General features: G+C 54.3%; 2 protein-coding genes across 2 annotated transcripts in view; both read right to left on the bottom strand.

Annotated features, from left to right (window-relative positions):
* Positions 1–1,118: 1,118 nt before the first annotated feature.
* On the bottom strand, positions 1,119–10,862 carry SART1 (spliceosome associated factor 1, recruiter of U4/U6.U5 tri-snRNP). The gene is made up of 20 exons (XM_081281850.1): positions 9,993–10,862; positions 8,566–8,623; positions 8,021–8,076; positions 7,380–7,506; positions 7,159–7,264; positions 6,838–6,915; positions 6,628–6,727; positions 6,399–6,541; positions 6,083–6,289; positions 4,774–4,898; positions 4,560–4,696; positions 4,343–4,476; positions 3,326–3,499; positions 3,104–3,214; positions 2,823–2,910; positions 2,333–2,423; positions 2,108–2,243; positions 1,497–1,586; positions 1,283–1,404; positions 1,119–1,202 (listed from the first exon to the last, which is right to left on the bottom strand). The coding sequence occupies exons 1-20, from the start codon at positions 10,303–10,305 to the stop codon at positions 1,184–1,186; spliced, it is 2,415 nt and encodes an 804-aa protein (XP_081137976.1). The 5' UTR covers positions 10,306–10,862; the 3' UTR covers positions 1,119–1,183.
* A 489-nt stretch (positions 10,863–11,351) lies between these two features.
* The window catches only part of TSGA10IP (testis specific 10 interacting protein), a gene marked incomplete at its 5' end in the record, with an annotated part of 32,486 nt that continues 27,124 nt past the window's right edge, over positions 11,352–16,713 (bottom strand). Inside the window, 4 exons of the mRNA XM_081269363.1 lie at positions 11,352–11,787; positions 12,516–12,640; positions 12,852–12,951; positions 16,135–16,305. Of these exons, the coding sequence (XP_081125489.1) occupies positions 11,637–11,787; positions 12,516–12,640; positions 12,852–12,951; positions 16,135–16,305 (547 nt within the window). The 3' untranslated portion in view covers positions 11,352–11,636. The remainder of the gene's footprint in view (positions 11,788–12,515; positions 12,641–12,851; positions 12,952–16,134; positions 16,306–16,713) is intronic.

Below are 16,713 nucleotides of genomic sequence, written 5' to 3'. Positions count from 1 at the left end.
TGGCCTGCCTGCTTTGTGGTCTTTACAACACAGAAATCACATTGTCCAACACTAACAGTTTATTTTAAGGCAACTGGGTTTTGTCCCTTACATTCTCCCACTCCAAGATTATATTTTAAAGTTCACCATTTCCTTCAATTAATTTTTTGGTTTCATTCTTTTATTTTAAAATCTGTGACCCATCTGGAATGTATCTGGGGGATAGGGAGCAGGTCACCCACTTTCTCTGATGCCTGAGGTAGCAGCTGGGTCACTGTCCACATATGCTGGGCTCTCAAGTATCTTGTTGATGGCTCATGCTGCCCCAAGAGCTCACTCCCAGCAGGAGCCCTACCTCTCCTGGTGCAGCTGTGCCGGACAAGTCTTCAAGTGCCTTGGCTCAGCCGACCTGGCCCTGGACAAGGTGCAGCTGGGATGGCCCTCACCTTCACAGACTGAGGCAGCCAAGGAGGGCGGACACAGGTGGTGGCCCCTCCACCCTGTACAGAACTCAATCCCTATCCCACTGGGCTGGGCAGGCCTGGGCCACCCTGCAAACTGTCTAACTGGGGAGATTACAGGGCAATGGCTCAAGCAGCCCTGGAGATGCCAGGGGAACCAAGACTCTAAAACACCTTCCACGTCATATCAGGAAGTGTCCACCAAGAAGGCATGAGGGCATCTCCACAGCAGGACCTGTGCCACCAACAGGTGGAGAGGGCAGGGTACACACTGGTTTCCCTAGCTGGCTGGGGCCAAGGCAGGTAAAGGATCATCTTCAAGGATCCATACTAGTTGTTCTCTGTTATCTCTGTTCAGTTAGTTGTGCCATCTGATGACTGGGTGTCAACTGGCAGAGAGGGCAGACTCTGAGTCTCACGTGTTCGGGGATCTGTCCTATCTTGCTCATGCCCAAATTCCAAGGGAATGAGTGAATGAATGAGCTCACTGAATCTGCACATGAAATCCTATGAAGCAGAGCTGTTTTGACTTACAAAAGGCAGAACTGAGGCTCAGAGAGGTTCAGCCACTTGCCTGAGTTACACAGCTGATGGGGAACAAGAGGCCCAGGCTGCCTGAGAGTACCACCTACCCCTCCTCCTGGGCATAACCCTGGACTCTGCACCACGACCAGGGAGGAAAAAATAAGGAGGGAACTTTATTTAACATTAAAGTTGGAGAGGGGCTTTGGGGGAGGCCAGCTTCACTTGGTGATGGTGTTCCTGCAGGGAGAAGAGGGGTGTAAGGCTCCAGGGAAGTGGGCGCAGTCCCCCCACCCCCTCCCCATGCACCTCCCACTCACGCGTTCATGCTCTTGCCGCTGCCACTGAGCACAATGTATGGGGTCTTCTGGGCCTTCTGCTTCTCCTGGAGCAAAGCCACGGTGCCCAGGGGCGTGTCACTGGAGCTCATCTTCTTCAGGAGCTGTGGGAAGGGGCCAGTTAGCACAGGGACAGAAAGAGGCCCAGCATATCACCACCAGCACCCACAAATGCAGCACGTCCCTGGGCACCCACCGCCTCCTCATCCAGCTTCTTCATCCGTCGTTCTGTCTTCATCTTGCCCGAGCCTTTCCCATGGAAGCGGTGGGACAGCTGCCGGAAAGCCTGGGGACACAGGGCATGGGCCAGGAGCTGCAGGGACTACAGGTGAGGCCAGGGCCACCTGTACCTGGGAGGAGCTTCCCAACAGGGTGAGGGCGTGCTGATTCACGCACTCCAGGGCTAGGCCTGGCAGCAGAGAGGGGGAGAGGGCACAGACTCCGGCACGACAGGGGACCTGGCGTGAGACCTGCCATTCGGGGCTAGGGCTGGACACAGTGAGTGTGGGGTGGAGAGCCACGGTAGAAGCCTGGACACGCCCTCAAGGATGGTGGCCCTCGGGCTGGGGGCTTTGGCTGCAGTAGGCAGGCAAGAGGTACAGAGGTGCCTGTCTGACCCCCGTGCCAGGTGGGAGGGGATTGCTGACTCTTGCCCACAAGAGCCAAAAACCTATCTCACCAGGTCACTCTACCACCTCACCAGGACCCCAGTCAGAGGCAGCAAGACAGGCCTCTCAGTGGGCTCTGGCCTTTCCCTGACCCAGTCACCATTGGCCTGGCCCTATCTGCAAAGGGGCCTGCACGTACCTCCTTGGGTGTGAGTTTCCGGCCCGTCTCATCCACATACTCGATCTTAACATCAGGCTTGTAGCCGTCCTTCTCCTTGAAGTCCTGGGTGAAGCCTCGGTACTCCTCCCGCCGGCTGTACTTATCATCGATGGCCCTGAAGCAAGAAAAAGGGGCTCAGTATGAACCACTGGCCACCCACTCCCTGTGTTCCGGGAAGGCCTGCACCCCTGCGTGCCCACTTACATCTTGTCCTCGATGCAATACACAGCTGAGGGAAGGGACTTGTTGGGGGCCTTCACCCGGGCTACCTTCTGCACTGTGGTCTCCAGCAGCCCTGGGGATAGAGAGGCTATGAGACTCCAGACTGCCCACACCCTTGACAGGCCCAGCTCCGAGGCACCCTGAAGCAGCCCCAGCATGTGGGTGCTAGAGAGCCTCCGCCCTGCTGAGTATGCCCACTGCACACACAGGTAAAGACCTTTACCCAGGAAATGGCAGAGCTGGGACCTAACCCCAGTCTCGCCTCACTCCTTCCTGAGGAGACACGGAGTCCTGACAGCACAGCAGAGGGACAGGTGCTGCCACCGAATGCCCAGAACTAAAGTGATTCAAGGCCCCATGTTCATGGCACTGGGGCTGAGGAAAAGGCAGCAGAGGGGGACAGAGGCATGCACTGCACCTGCCTCACCCACAGGCAGCACCCTGCCTCCCCGCCACGGCACCCAGCCCGCACCTTTGTTCTGGCAGAGCAGCAGGGCAGCAGCCAGCCCTCTGTTCACGATGGGCTCCTCATCCAGGATGGTGGTGGAGGAGGCAGAGAACTAGGGAGGACATGTGGGGCATAAGCGAGCCACACAGGCTCCTACCACCCCCTTGGCCCCGTCACTCCCCACCAGGCAAGGACCCTGTGGACAGCCTCCCAACCCCAGCCAGCCCTTGGGCCTCAGAGCCACTCTAGGGACGAGGTGGGGGTTCTGGGGCACAAGGGACACCCCCGCCCACACCCATCCTCACGTCCTGCTGCTGCTTCTCCTCATCCAGGTTCACGGTGCTCCAGCCGATGTTCTCCTCCCCATCCGATTCCGAGCCTCCATTGGCAGAGCGCTCCTCGTCCCGTTCAAAGTCCTGGGGTGTGAAATTAGGGTCAGCCTGGGCTGCCCATTCCCTCCCCTGAGCACTAAGCCTGTGGCTGAGAGCAGAGCTGGCCAGCCAAGAAGAGGGGGCCATGGGACCCACCATGAGTTCCTCCTGCTCCTCCCGGTTGCCAGCCAGACCATAGGTGGGGATTTCCCCTAGGGTGCGGCAGAACTCAGAGGTGGCGTTGAACACGATGGCCCCCTTTCGCTCAGGATCCTCCTCCTCCTCCCAGCCTCGCTGGCGAGACTCCAACTTCTTCACAATCTCCACCACCTGGGGGAGGGAGCAGCTGTGGGCAGACCCAGAAGTTTCTGGGGTGATGCCACTGAGACCCGGGACCCTCCAATTCTCCCTGGGTACAATAAGCAAGCCATTCCCACAGCTCACACTGGACCTTCCAACTGGTCTCCACTCCAGGGTCCCTCCTGCCACCCACATCTCACCTAATCAATTCCCCTTTCAAGGACTCACTTCTCCCTTGACCCTGCAGCTCCCTGCAAGAAAGTAAGCTCCTGAGAGATTCTGTCACCATGTCTACTTCTGCCTGGCCGGCCTCATGTAACTGCCCTGGAAGGCTAGGAAGGCTATGGCCTCCAGGCCTCATACAAACTGACCCCGCTGACCTCTCACCTCGGCTCTCCATCTATCTGCTTGCTCGCTCCCTACCCCAGCCTACTCAGGCCTCAGGCACTCCAGGGTCACTTCTGAAGACATCTGCTGTACCACAGCCTCCACCCCTCGATCTCCTTGTGTTACCTAGGCCTCAGCTCAGCCTCTGATAGGCCCTCTCTGAGCACTGACCTCACGCTACCTTGTTTTACTCTGCACAGCTCTCGTCACTATCAGAAACTACTGCCTGCCTCTCTGCTCACAAGGTCACCGCTGTCCCCAGCACACTAACAGGGCCCTGGGGCTGTCCTGCTTGCCAAGGATGCCCAGGCTTGAGAGTGGGCACAGGAAAGCAGATGCAGGGAGCCCCCACCAAGGCCAGAAACTCGCTCAGGACCCGGCTCTGCACCAAGGAGACCCCTGGTGGGACGCAGTGCCGCCTGTGCTGACACAAATGCGGGTGCTCATGGGCACAGGCTGTCGCAGTCATACTGGCACTGGCCTCACCTTCTCCCCGCTGTCCCGCAGCTGCTGTAGCTGCCGCAGCCGACGCCCCTTCTCCAGCTGCTTCTGCAGCTCCAGCTCCGCCTCGTCCTCCTCCAGCACCTCTGGAGACCCTGAAGGCAGAGCTCCTCCGTCCTCTGGTGAGGAGATGGAGGACACCTGTTCATATCACTTCCTTGGTCCCCAACCCATCCCCACCTGCTGCTGACCAGCCCCTCACCATCGTCACTGATGTCCATGTTCTCCACACGGGTGTCATCTGACGGCGGGGGCTGGGGCACAGGCTCCTTCTCCTCATCCTCTGGGGCTGCCGCCTCCTCCACTTCAGGCACTCGGCGCCGACCCCGGCCCCGCAGTCTGGGAGGAGGAGGGCCCTCTAGTGAGCCCCGGCCCAGGCCAACCCACCCTCACACCCCCTTTGCAGTCACACCCACCTGGAACCAAAGTCCCCGTCTTGAGTCTGGTCTCCAAGAGGCAGCAAGTCGTCCGCCCGCACTATCACTTCCTTCTCCTTCTTGCGGATTTTCTTCACCCTCCGCTTGGTCTTTTTAAAGGTCACCTGAGGAGAGATGAGAGATGTGGAAGGCAGAGGCCTCCATGATCTTGATAACGGCTACCATTTTCTGTTTTTCAGTTGTACCTGGGACTACACAGGGTGCTCTGCCTATGAGCCACACCCCCAGTTCTTTTTATGTTTGTTTGGTTTTTTTTTTTGAGAGAGAGATGAGAGAGAGAATTTTTTTAATATTTATTTTTTAGTTTTCAGCGGACACAACATCTTTGTATGTGGTGCTGAGGATCGAACCCGGGCTGCATGCATGCCAGGCGAGCGCTCTACCGCTTGAGCCACATCCCCAGCCCCACGTTTTGTGTTTTTTCTTTAATATTTTTTAAATTGTTGATGGACTTTTATTTTCACTTATTTGTATGTGGTGCTGAGAATCGAACCCAGTGCCTCACGCATGCTAGGCAAGCATACTACCACTGAGCCACAACCCCAACCCCTCTTTTTACGTTTTAATAGGATCTCACTAAGTGGCTAAGGCTGGCCTTGAACTTGACATGCTCCTGTCTTAGCCTTATGAGTTGCTGGATTACAGGTATGTGCCACCACGCCCAGTTCAGTGACCACTTCTTTAGTGTTATTCTGTGCCAAGCACTGTCCCCAGTACTTCCCATATACACATGTGAAGTGGGTGCTATTAGCACTCTACTGTGAGATGAGAGAAATGAGGTCAGAGAGGGTACATACCCTGCCCAAAGTTGCCCAGCTCCTAAGTGGGAGAGCTAGGCCTGGAAGCCTTCGTAGTGTGGCTCCAAGACTCTTTCCCCTTTAGCCAAGACACCAACCACACCTGTTGTTTGCCTCTGTTCACAGTCCCTCTGAGCCCAAAATCCATGTGAGCCTCTAAAATTATCATCTGCACCCATTATCACTATTCATAGTAGCCTCATGAGGTGGCTGCTGTCATTGCCACTCCAGATGGGCACCTCAGGCTCAGTTAAATGACTCACCCAAGACACAAGCTGGCTGCATTGCAGAGCCGGAACACAAGCTTGGATCCATCTGGCTCAACAGTCTCTGTTCGTCAACACCCAACTCCTCCCTCGGGCAGCCATTTACAAACCACCTAGGAACCCAGCCCTGTGCCAATGCTCAACCTCCCCGAGTGCAAACTAGCAGCCCGCAGCCCAAGGGGCACAAAGAATCTGCACTTCAGTATGATGCACAGAGGCGCTCACCATCTCCTCAGGTGTCAGGTACTCTGAGGCCACACGGGGCCCCACAGAGCTCAGGGACTGAGCCTGCAGCCGCAGCTTGGCCCTGATCTCTTCCAGCTCCCGCTCCCGCAGACCATCAGCAGTGCCGCCTTGCTCCAGACGAAAGGAGTGTGGCCGCTCGCCTTCCAGCTCCTCGTCATACTTGGCCAGGATAGAGCGAGGTTTTTGCTATAGGGCAAGAGGTACAGATTGGGACCCAGGGTGGCTCCTTACAAGCCATGAAGCCCATCTCCTCAGCAGCCCAGGCCCTGCCCCGTTCACCACCCTGCTGGCATGCCTGTGCCAGGTCATCCACACTCTCGTCCTCAGCGTAGGGCAGATAGTCAGGCTTCTTCTTACGCAGCTCTACGTTCTTCTCTGCCCGCTCCTTATCGACCAGGTTCACATTCACCAGCACATCCTCCTCTTCCTGCAGCACACCTGACAGGGCAGAGGCAGTGACCACCCACCCTTGCCCTTGGCTCAGCAGTGTCTGGGACCTCCTCCAGAACACCCAGCTCGCTCACCTTTGTCCTTGAGGGTAAGGATCACAGTCTCCCCTTCTCGGAAGGAATCAATGGCATGTTCCACAGTGAGGCCCTGCAGGTCCCGGGCACTGTACAGGTCCTAAGGAGGAAGATCCAGCTGAGTCAGGAGCTGTAACTCACCCAACCCTGAGATCCCAGCACCAAGGTGGCAGCACCCCATCCTGCCCTCCCCAGCTGCTGCAGCCTTACCTGTCGCCTCTGCCCAAACTCCTCCTCCACCAGAGTGCTGACACCAAACTCTTGGTCCATCTCCTCCAGCAGTTTCGCCTATGGGACAGAGAGGGGTGGCCTGTGACCTCGGGCCATTCAGCATCACCAGCAAACACCCAGGTCTCTAACAAGAGGAAGCACAAAAAGGGAAGGCCTCGCAGGCAAGCTGCAGATAATTCATGGCCCGATCATGAGTCCCCCTCCTCTCTGAGCCATCTCACCTCTCAAGGGCCAGGCTCCAGCCTCACCTGGCAGCCCCCAGAGGCCCCTAGCAACCACCCCAGCTGCCCTGCTGCTCACCCTCTTCTCTGCCAAATCCTTCTCCTTCTGCAGCTGTCGACTCCTCTCGATCCAGGCTGCAGTATCATCCAGCCAGGGGTCATCTTCCCCCAGTGTCTTTATCTTCCTGAGGAGGGAAGGGAGTGAGGATTGGGGGAGCTCACCACCTGCTCCCCAACCCCAACCCATGAGGCAGCAAGAATAGCAGCCTCCTCTGCCTGTCCCTGGCTGGGACCCCTCACCCCAACTTTTGATTCAGTAGGCGCTTTTCCTTGGCAGCTGCTAGCTTCTCCCGGAGCTCTTCTCGCTGTCGTATGGCCATGGGGTTGATGACATCGGCCGCCACGGGCTCCTCCTTGGTGCCCGCCTCTGGAAGGGGGGCCCAGACGTGAGGCTATGCCTGCCCATGGCTGGTGGGGAGAGGAGGGAGCCACTCACCCTGCCCCCTTCCAGCTCAGAGGGCCAGAAGGAGCCAGGGAAAGGGGAAGAACCCTTCACCTCCCTGCCCCCGCTCCATCCCCATATTCCTGTGTCCCCCACACAGAACGACAGGACCCTCTATGCTTTCCAAACCTCCTCAAATAAATGTTGTTCTATTTTAATTAAAAAACCAATCTCACGCAGTCCAGTCAGTTTGCAGCAACTGTGCAAGTCTCAGCCCGACTAAGAGCACCTTCCAGCCAAAGTGAGGATGCCATGGTGAACCAGAGCAAGCCACACACCAGGTCCCCACTACAGTAAGGAGAGGCCTTATGCTCTCTGGCAGATACACCCACACAACCACTGAGTGCTGCTGCCTCTGCACTCTAACACCATTTTCTTCACAGACCCTTACAGACGGTCACTGTACCTCCCTTGACCCCATCCTCAGCCCTAAACTTACCTTTCTTGACAGCACTGACCTCCAAGGGTTTCAGCCCCAACTTCGCCCGGAGTTTACTAAGGATAAGAGACATAAGTGTTAGGGGCTGCCAAATAAATGAGGTGTCAGGTTGGAGATGTAGATCAGTGGAAGAACACTTGACTGGTACGCATGATACTCTGGGTTCCACCCCAACACCACAAAAACAAACAAAACCCACAAGAAATGGGGCACCACATGCATTTTTGGACAAATAGGAGGTAAAAATTAGGGTGGGAATGAGTAACCCTATCCTAAACATAGACCCTAAACTGGGCAGCCCTGGATAGTGGAAATGGCACTGGTCTCCCTACCAGGGAATATGGGTGCTGGTCTTGGCTTGTCCCCAACCAGTGAATACCATCCTTTTTCCTGCGTCTTAATTCCTCCCTCTATAACTCAAACGCTTAGCTAAGACAATTCATACAACCCTTCCAACTCCACCTGGCCCACTTTAGTGTGAGAATGTCATCCAATATGGCTGCCCCAGAAGAAGAAAGCAGAAGCTCAAGGGAAATAGTACTCACTTGGTCTCCTCAATGCTAAGCGATGAGGCATCTCCTGAGCTAGTTTTGGAGCTGGCAGCTGAAACAACAAGAGGCATGGCAGGGGCTGAACACAGGACCAAGAAGCTAGCATCACCAGCTCCAGCTGCAGGGTCAAAAATGAGGGCCCCTCCCCAGCACCTGGGCCTGCTGAACACCAGACAACAGCAACTTCTTCCTCTCTGGGCTCCCTAACAGCTCCTCTACACAAGTTTCCATTGACAGATCTCTCTCTCTTCTATGCATCCTCCTTTCCTGACCCAAGAGGTCCAAATTTCTGTACCCCTCACTTTGCCCTCTTCACTTCTGTATATTCTGAATCTTCAATCTAAACTGTCTAATCTAACAATCTAATCTGGACTTGCCCTCATTGACAAAAAAATCCTATCCAAATGCAAAGATCAAAACACCATCTCCTTCATGAAGCCCCATTCAATTGTTAATCAGAATTAACCATTCTGCCATGAACTCTGGCACAGTCCATCATTGCTGGGTCTGTTTCTCCCCACACAGCAGGGGCTGTCTGCAGCATGACCGTGTCCTCTATGCAATTCATGCAGTTGAGAAACACTGGTGACTCTTCTATGTGACATGTTCAGGACACTGATAACTCAGCATGTTGGACCTCCCTCGTCCACCTCACAAACAGCAAAGAACTTCACTGAACACTATGTAGAGAAGCTGGACACCACTGGATAGAGCATCCTGCCATTAGGAGCAAATCCTTTCCTGAATCCCTATCCCCATAGCCTACCTCCTCTTAAGTACCCAAGTTCTCTTTCTCTCTACATGGCCCTGGATCCCAGCCTCTCCAAGGTCACCAGCCTCCTTCAGTTCTGGTTTTGCTTGATCCCTGTGGAGTCTAACATTACTAATCACTCCCTCCTAGCAAAATTCTTGGTTTAGACCACAATCAGCCCTCACTGGTGGGTTTATAGCCCTCCTGACTCCTGGGCCTCCAGTCCTGTCTTTGAACAAGTTCTCAATGCGGTGGGCTTCACAAACATGAATCTGACCCATTCCCTAACTCAAATCTTAGGCTCCCTACCGTGAGCAGAGCAGAGCAGAGCATAATGCACAGGGTCCTTCCGTATTTAGACCCCGCCCACCTTACTGCCTCAGATCTCTACGCGATTTTCCCAACACCAGGTTTTCTCTGGCTTCGGGGACACACTGATACCACTTCATCCAGTCGTTCATTTATTCCCCCAACACATTTATTTGAAGGCCTGTCATGCAAGACAACTGAGGAAAACAGAAGACGTTCGTCTTCACGGGGCTCAGTGCAGGGGATCAACCTTTAATCCCGACACCCTTTAACAAGTGCAGGTGAAAAGCGCCCCGGGCGAGCTTCAAGCAGGCGCCCGGGCCCCGCCCCGCCCCGCCCCCCGCGCAAGCCCCGCCCTCACCGGCCTCGTAGCCATCATCGCGCTTCTCCCGCTTCACGCGCCGCTCGGAGGGCTCGGCCTGGCTGCGCTCCCGCCCGTGCGCGCTGCTGCGGGCTTCGGCTTCGGCCCCGCGCCGCCCGCTCCCGCGCTCGCCCCCACGTTCCCGGCTCCGCTTCCGTCGTTCACCGCCGCTGCTGCCGCCACCGCCACTCCGGTGCTTGTGTTTCTTGTGCTCCCGATGCCGCGGCGGCTGCTCGGTGGTCCCCCCAGTGCCGGCCGCCGCCGTGCTCCCGGCCGCCTCTTTCTCTCCGCGGTGCTTCTTTGAAGACCCCATAGTGGTACGTACGCCTGGAGCCGGGTAGCCGCCGAGCCCCGACGACGCAAAATGGGAACACTTCCGGGTCGCAAGGCCGCCGCTGTCCTATTGCCGGAAACCTAGAATGGCTGCTTCCGGCGTTCGCACGAGAGTGGGCCCCAAAGGCTCACGGGAAGGCCCGAATCAGGGTCCGATTACGCATTCGCGGCCGCCTCGGTGCGGTGGCGGTCTGTGCGCATGCACTACTCGGCTCGGGGTTAGCCTCTCCTCCAGAAGGCCGAATCGCAGAGCTGTTAGGAACTGGATGCTTTTGAAATCAGCATCCCCCGAACTGGAAGCCTTTTCCTGAGCTCCGCTCTCATTCCCCCAGCTGCAGGCTGCTCCCTCCTCACTAGTGGGCGCCCTTCTTGTGGGCTTCTTGGGGTGTTAGATGGTGCAGAATGTTTTCCTCTTCTCTGAGGCCCCAACTGGGAACTCTCATAACCAGTATTGTGAGCATCGTGCCCTCGCGTTCTCTGGATTTTTTTTTAACCTGCTCTAAATTGCTCAGGTGTTCTAGGAGCTTCTGTGCGCCTGTAAACCCCGTGAAATTGAATACAAAAGTGGACACGAGGACTGGGGATGTGGCTCAGTTGGTAGAGCACTTGCCTAGCATGTGTGAGGCACTGGGTTCGATTCTCAGCACCACATATAACTAAATAAATAAAGGTCAATCAACAACTAAATTTAAAAAAAAAAGTGGACACATTTGTGTGCACTTATATCATATTTCTTTCTTTTTTAAAACTTGAGAAGGATTTTAATTTAAAATTACCGGGACTTAAAAGCCCGGTTCAGGCTGGGGATGTGGCTCAAGCGGTCGCGCACTCGCCTGGCATGCGTGCGGCCCCGGGTTCGATCCTCAGCACCACATACAAACAAAAGATGTTGTATCCGCCGAAAACTGAAAAATAAGTATTGAAGAATTCTCTCTCTTTCTCTCTCACTCTTTCTTTAAAAAAAAATAAAATAAATAAAAGCCCGGTTCACACAACCCCCCCCCACACACACACAGGTTGCTCCCTTTGTGGACTCCCTGTGTGACCCATCTCAGATATTAGGATAGGTCATGAGTTCCCCTTTAAAGCCCCACCCCCACCCCATGGGAGTACTCAAATACAGGAACCTTTTCAACACCCCCCCTTTTTTTGGGGGGGGCGGGTACCAGGGATCCAGGGGCCCTTAACCACTGAGCCACATCCCCAGCCCTTTTTTTAAAAATATTATATTTCGAGACAGGGTCTCACTGAGTTGCCGAGGCTGCTTTGAACTCTGCAATCCTCCTGCCTCAGCCTCCCTGGCTGCTAGGATTACAGGCATGAGCCACCATGCCCACGTTCTTTTCCCTTTTGAATTTGACTGCTTGGAGAAGTCTCAGCTGTTGCTTTTTGAGATGTACCACTCAGAAGGAGAGGCAGGGCTGTGTGTGCAGGGTGGAGACGGCAAGAACAGTCAGAGCTCCTGGGGGATGTGGAGAAAGTGAGGCCTGCTGCCCCTTATTTCCCGCCCAAAGTCTCACCCTCCCCCCCCCCATAAACCCCACACTGTATTTGCCATAAAGCCTTTAATTTTCATCTTGGGGACAGCCCTCTGTCCAGGCTGGCGGAAAAGTGCCTGTCAGGCTGGCTGCCAGTGGGTTCTGTCTGGGGGGCTCCGAGAAGAAGGCTCCATTCTCACCCCCATTGTCCTGTGGCTCCTTAAAGACACAGATGAAGGCCACTGGGCTCCACAGCCTCCACTCCATGCCCAGGAAACCACTGACCCAGTGGCTTCAAATCCTGCACCTGTGCTAGCATGCTGAATGACCCTGGGCAAGTGACTCCCCCTTCTTGAGTCTAATTTTCTTTACTGCAAAGTGGGCCTCATGATCCCTGCTCTATACTGCGTTATTCTAAGGTGTAAGGGACAGTATGTATGGAATGACCAGCGTGGCACTAGCCCCTACTGGGGTTTGGTGTGCAGCTGCTCAGAAAGCTGCAGAGTCCCAGACTGGTTTGGCTGCTTATTCACTCCTATGTCCTTAAGCAAGGCCCTGCCCCTCTGTCTTCATTGGAAGCAGGAACAATAACCCTGGTCCCTGCCTTCCCAAGTGACATGAGGGAAACCCTGGAGGGCTCAAAGTCTGTTCTTGGTTCCTTGTCCTACAGTAGTTCTGTAGATCCAGTCTTTGGCTATCCAGATTACCTCACCTGGGTTTCCTGGAGGTTCCCACTGTGTCCCTTTTATGTGTCTCAGCCACCAGCTCCTCCTCGTTCACTCCTAGTGCTGACAGCACCTGGGAGAAGCGCCGGGCCACGGTGAGCCTGGCGTTGGTCTGAGGAAAGAAGGGGTTTCCTTCTCTGCATCAGGGCTGCAGAGGCCACCGTGGAGCATTGATGACTGGGGGTGGGGGTGTCTTGGGTTTCCCTGGAGGCAGCAACACAGGGACCCCACCTGAGTGCCCCGCTTCCACCTGGCTACCCTGCCCACTCAGCTGGCTCCATGCTCCCTGGTGGCCATTGGCTTTGATAGGTGCTGTCCCTCACCTGCATGGCCTGCTGGAATAGGAAGGGCCGGGCCTGCACCCTGTGTTGGATGCCCTGCAACTCCGCCTGGTACTCAGCAAAGCGCTGTCGCTCTTGGCGCCTGTGGGGGAGATAGGGCTGTCCATCCCTGTCCACAGCCTGCTTGTCCTCACTAAGGGTTTTATAAAGGTCCCTGCTCTGACCTTTATAAAGCCATTTCATACATAATCCTGGCTCTGGACCCCTCCCAGGTCTGCCAGGGTGGGAATTACTTGCCCTACCTTACTGATGGCTCAGGAAGGTCAAGGGACTTCTCTAAGGTTGTGCAGCTGGGAAGTGAGGGACTGAGCCCTGAGCCCTAGGCCAAGCTCTGGCCAGGGCTGGCTCCTTGTCCTTGCTACCCCCAAGGGAAAGGAGCCAGCATTGGCTTCCCAGATCCCCCTCCCTGTAGTCCACCCGTCATTCCCCCTCACACAGGAGCATGCTGTGATTGCTGGCTGTGTGACTGAGGAGTCCCCTTTCTGGGCTCTGGTTACCTTCCAGGCTTGCCAGTGGTGGCTCTGCTCCTTCTAAGCAGACGGCTTAGGAAAAGGTCCAGAGAAACCAAAGAAATGTGTTGAAATGAAACATTCCTGAAAGGTCAGGGCTCCATTGGGGTAGCTGATGCCATTTACAAAAGCCCAGTTTGTACACTTGTCAGAAATTTGCTCAACCAGTTGAATGCCATTGCTTGTTGAGAGAATCCTGGTGGAAGGGGACCTTCTGGCCACACCCCACATGGGACCATATGTCCTTCAGGAAAGCACCCAAGACAACCCTTGGGATGTGGGGGCAGCACCTGGATAAGACAGGAGGGAGAAGTAGAAGAAACCTGAGACGAGCTGGGCTCTCTGGCAAGTGTTCTGGCTCTCTGGCAGAAAACTCTTGCCTCGCTGGGCCAGGTGCCCAGGAAGGAACCTTCCCTCATGGAGAAAAGGATGTGGACTTAGAAATACATGGCCAGGAAGAAAAGTGCCTGCAAACTGGGGCTTCACCATTCAAGAGGGAATTTACAGCAGTTTCAAGTTTGGGTGGGGGTGGGGCAGCGTCACAAGCTGGCATTAAGTATCTGTCTTTTCCATGGTTGTTGTGTGTGCGTTTTTCTGTTTTTCTTTTTTTTTTTTTTTTAATAATTTATTTATTTAAGTTGTTGATGGACCTTTATTTATATGTGGTGCTGAGAATTGAACCCAGTGCCTCACACATTCAAGGCAAGTGCACTACCACTGAGCCACAACCCCAGCCCATGTGCGTTTTTCTTGCTGTCTACTTTTGGGTTTGTTTTGTTTTTGCTTTTGGTACTGAGGATTGAACTCCAGGCCACTCAACCACTGAACCACATCCCCAGCCCTATTTTTGTATTTAGAGACAGGGTCTCACTGAGTTGCTTAGTGCCCTGCCATTGCTGAGTCTAGCTTTGAACTCACAATTCTCCTGTCTCAGCCTCCCAAGTAGCTGGGATTACAGGCATGCACCACTGCACCTGGCATTGCTTTATACTTTTTAAAATGCAAATTTTGCTGTTATTGTATTGGATCAGGATCTCGTTGTATTGCCCAGGCTGCTCTCAAACTCCTGGGCCCAAGCAATCTGGGAACAACTGGCTTGCACCACTGCTCTCAGCTTCTTCCTGGATACTTTATCCTATTTTTGGTAGAAATGACAGGAAGCTCATGTCTTGGAGCCCCAAGAGAAAAAGGACTCAGTGCCAGTGGATGTCAGTTCTGTGTGTTATATTGTTTTTTTGTCATTATTTTTGTGCTGCTGGGGATTACGCCCAGGGCCTTATAAATGCTAGGCGAATGCTCTGCTACTAAGCTACAGCCCAGCCCTCTGTCTGTTATCTTGGAATGATGGGAAGACATATCTCCCTGCCATCAGGCTACCTCTTCTGTGCCTGCCCCTGCTGGGCAGGGTAGAGTCTCAGATTTAGCTCAGACAGCAAATTTCCCAGGCTGTAAGACTAGAAGATAGCCAGGGAAAGATCTGTGTATGCCTTCATCTCCCAGGTGAGAAAGAAAGGCACGTACTGCTTGGAGCTGAATCTCACACTTCCCATTGCTCAAAAAACAAGTGATTAACTGGAGGCTTGGCAATCTTTGGCCAAGGATCCCCTAAAACACTTGACCTCTCAAAGCCCATTTCCTCATCTGTAAAGCTGCGGGGACAAGACCAAAACTCAGAGAATAGCTGATCAGAGCTCCACCAAGTCCTCAGTGGCCCTCATCCCTCTCCCTGCCACTCACCAAGGTCAAGAGAACAGGAGGGGTGGAAAGGGCGTCCCTGGAACCAGCTGCAGTCTGCAGGGTCAGATTATTATTTTTTTTGGGTCAGATTATTAACGCTCTCTGTTTCATAAGATTGGGCTCTTGGACGACCATCTGGTGCCCTTCCCTAAAGGTTGGGCACTGGGCAGTATAGCAAGGACTGTTTTGAACGACTGCTGGAGCCAAAGCTCCAGCTCTGCTGCTCACTCAAGAGTGGGTGGATCATTTAAGCTCTCTGTGTTTCAGTTTTCCTCATCTGTAGGACTATGTGGGTAGTGATGCTCCTTATTTCATGGGCCTGACTCATAAATTTGCTTTTTAGAAAAATGGAAGAGAATAAAAATGCATCTGACCATGCATAGCAGTTGTCTCTAGAGTAGGACCAAGTTCTACATTAATTATTTTTGTGATTTCAAATCTTTATAATAAGCATATCTGGGCTGGGGATGTGGCTCAAGCGGTAGCGCGCTCGCCTGGCATGCTTGCGGCCCGGGTTCGATCCTCAGCACCACATACCAACAAAGATGTTGTGTCTGCCAAAAACTAAAAAAAAGTAAATATTAAAAATTCTCTCTATCTCTCTAAAAAGAAAAATGTATTAAATTTGGTCATACTTAAAAATAATAATAATAAGCATATCTGTCATTGGAAATTGGAAGAACAAAATTGGGAAATGCATGCACAACTTTTGATCTTGAGCATTGGACAGCTGAAGGGTTATTATTATTCACTAGCTCACCTTGGACCAAGACCTCCCACCATCCTCACACTACCTCATTATCTTCATCTGTAAAACTCAAGGATAGGGATGGAGCTCAATGGTGGAGTCAGCATGAGGCACTGGGTTAGTCCCCAGCACCACAGCCCCCCCTTAAAAAAAAGCCATCTGTAAAATGCTGCCAAGTGATCTGGCCAGCTGCCTTGGGGTCCTGCAACCTGACATCCAGCACAACTTCTCTGCCTTACCCCAATAGACTTTTGGCATGCCAGGCTCCTACCTCAGTTCCTCCACCTTGCGCTGGGTGGCACTGGGTCCCCGGCCCCCTGGGGGTGCATAGGATGCTAGGCAGCGGGCCACCTGCTGCTGAACCCGATGTTCCTTAGTCCTGCGCAGCTCAGCCTGATGCTGCTGTTCCCGCTGCTGCCGCTCCCAACTCTGCAGCAGGCTTCTGTGTGGGGAGAGGGAAGAGGGAGGCGGGAAGAAGTCAAGGGGACCAGGAACCTCAGGGAAAGCTAGGGGTGGTAGGTGAGTATGGAAGCATAGCACATACCAGCCTTGAGGACCTGGGCTGAAGGACTTTGGGCCCAGAGAGCCAAGGGCCTGAGAAACAGGTTTGTCATGAATGTCAGACCCGAGGGAGGTTGCATCTGGCCATTTGGCCATGGGCCCCCCTTAGGCCTTTCCTTGCTCTCCAGCAGTGAGCCCAACTCTGATCTGTGCGCAGACCTCCCCAGACACTCATGCAAAGCCTGAGGCCCTCCATCATTGCTCACCTCCCCTTGAAGGCAGGGGACAACTGCCCACCCCCTCCCTTCCCGGCTGCCATGAACTGACAGCTTTCCTCCACCACACCCTT

This window comes from Spermophilus citellus, assembly GCF_964194105.1.
Source record: "Spermophilus citellus genome assembly, chromosome: 2".
Taxonomy (NCBI): Eukaryota; Metazoa; Chordata; class Mammalia; order Rodentia; family Sciuridae; genus Spermophilus; species Spermophilus citellus.
The sequence above is the reverse complement of the archived record's forward strand: the minus strand, read 5'-3'. Positions and strand labels throughout refer to the sequence as shown.

Coding starts and splice junctions, on each gene's coding strand:
- SART1 (XM_081281850.1), bottom strand. CDS start 10,305: ATGGGGTCTTCAAAGAAGCACCGCGGAGAGAAAGAGGCGGCCGGGAGC. Junction 6,290..6,398: donor GTGTGGATGACCTGGCACAG/GCATGCCAGCAG, acceptor CTTGCCCTATAG/CAAAAACCTCGCTCTATCCT. Junction 1,587..2,107: donor GGAAACTCACACCCAAGGAG/GTACGTGCAGGC, acceptor CTGTGTCCCCAG/GCTTTCCGGCAGCTGTCCCA.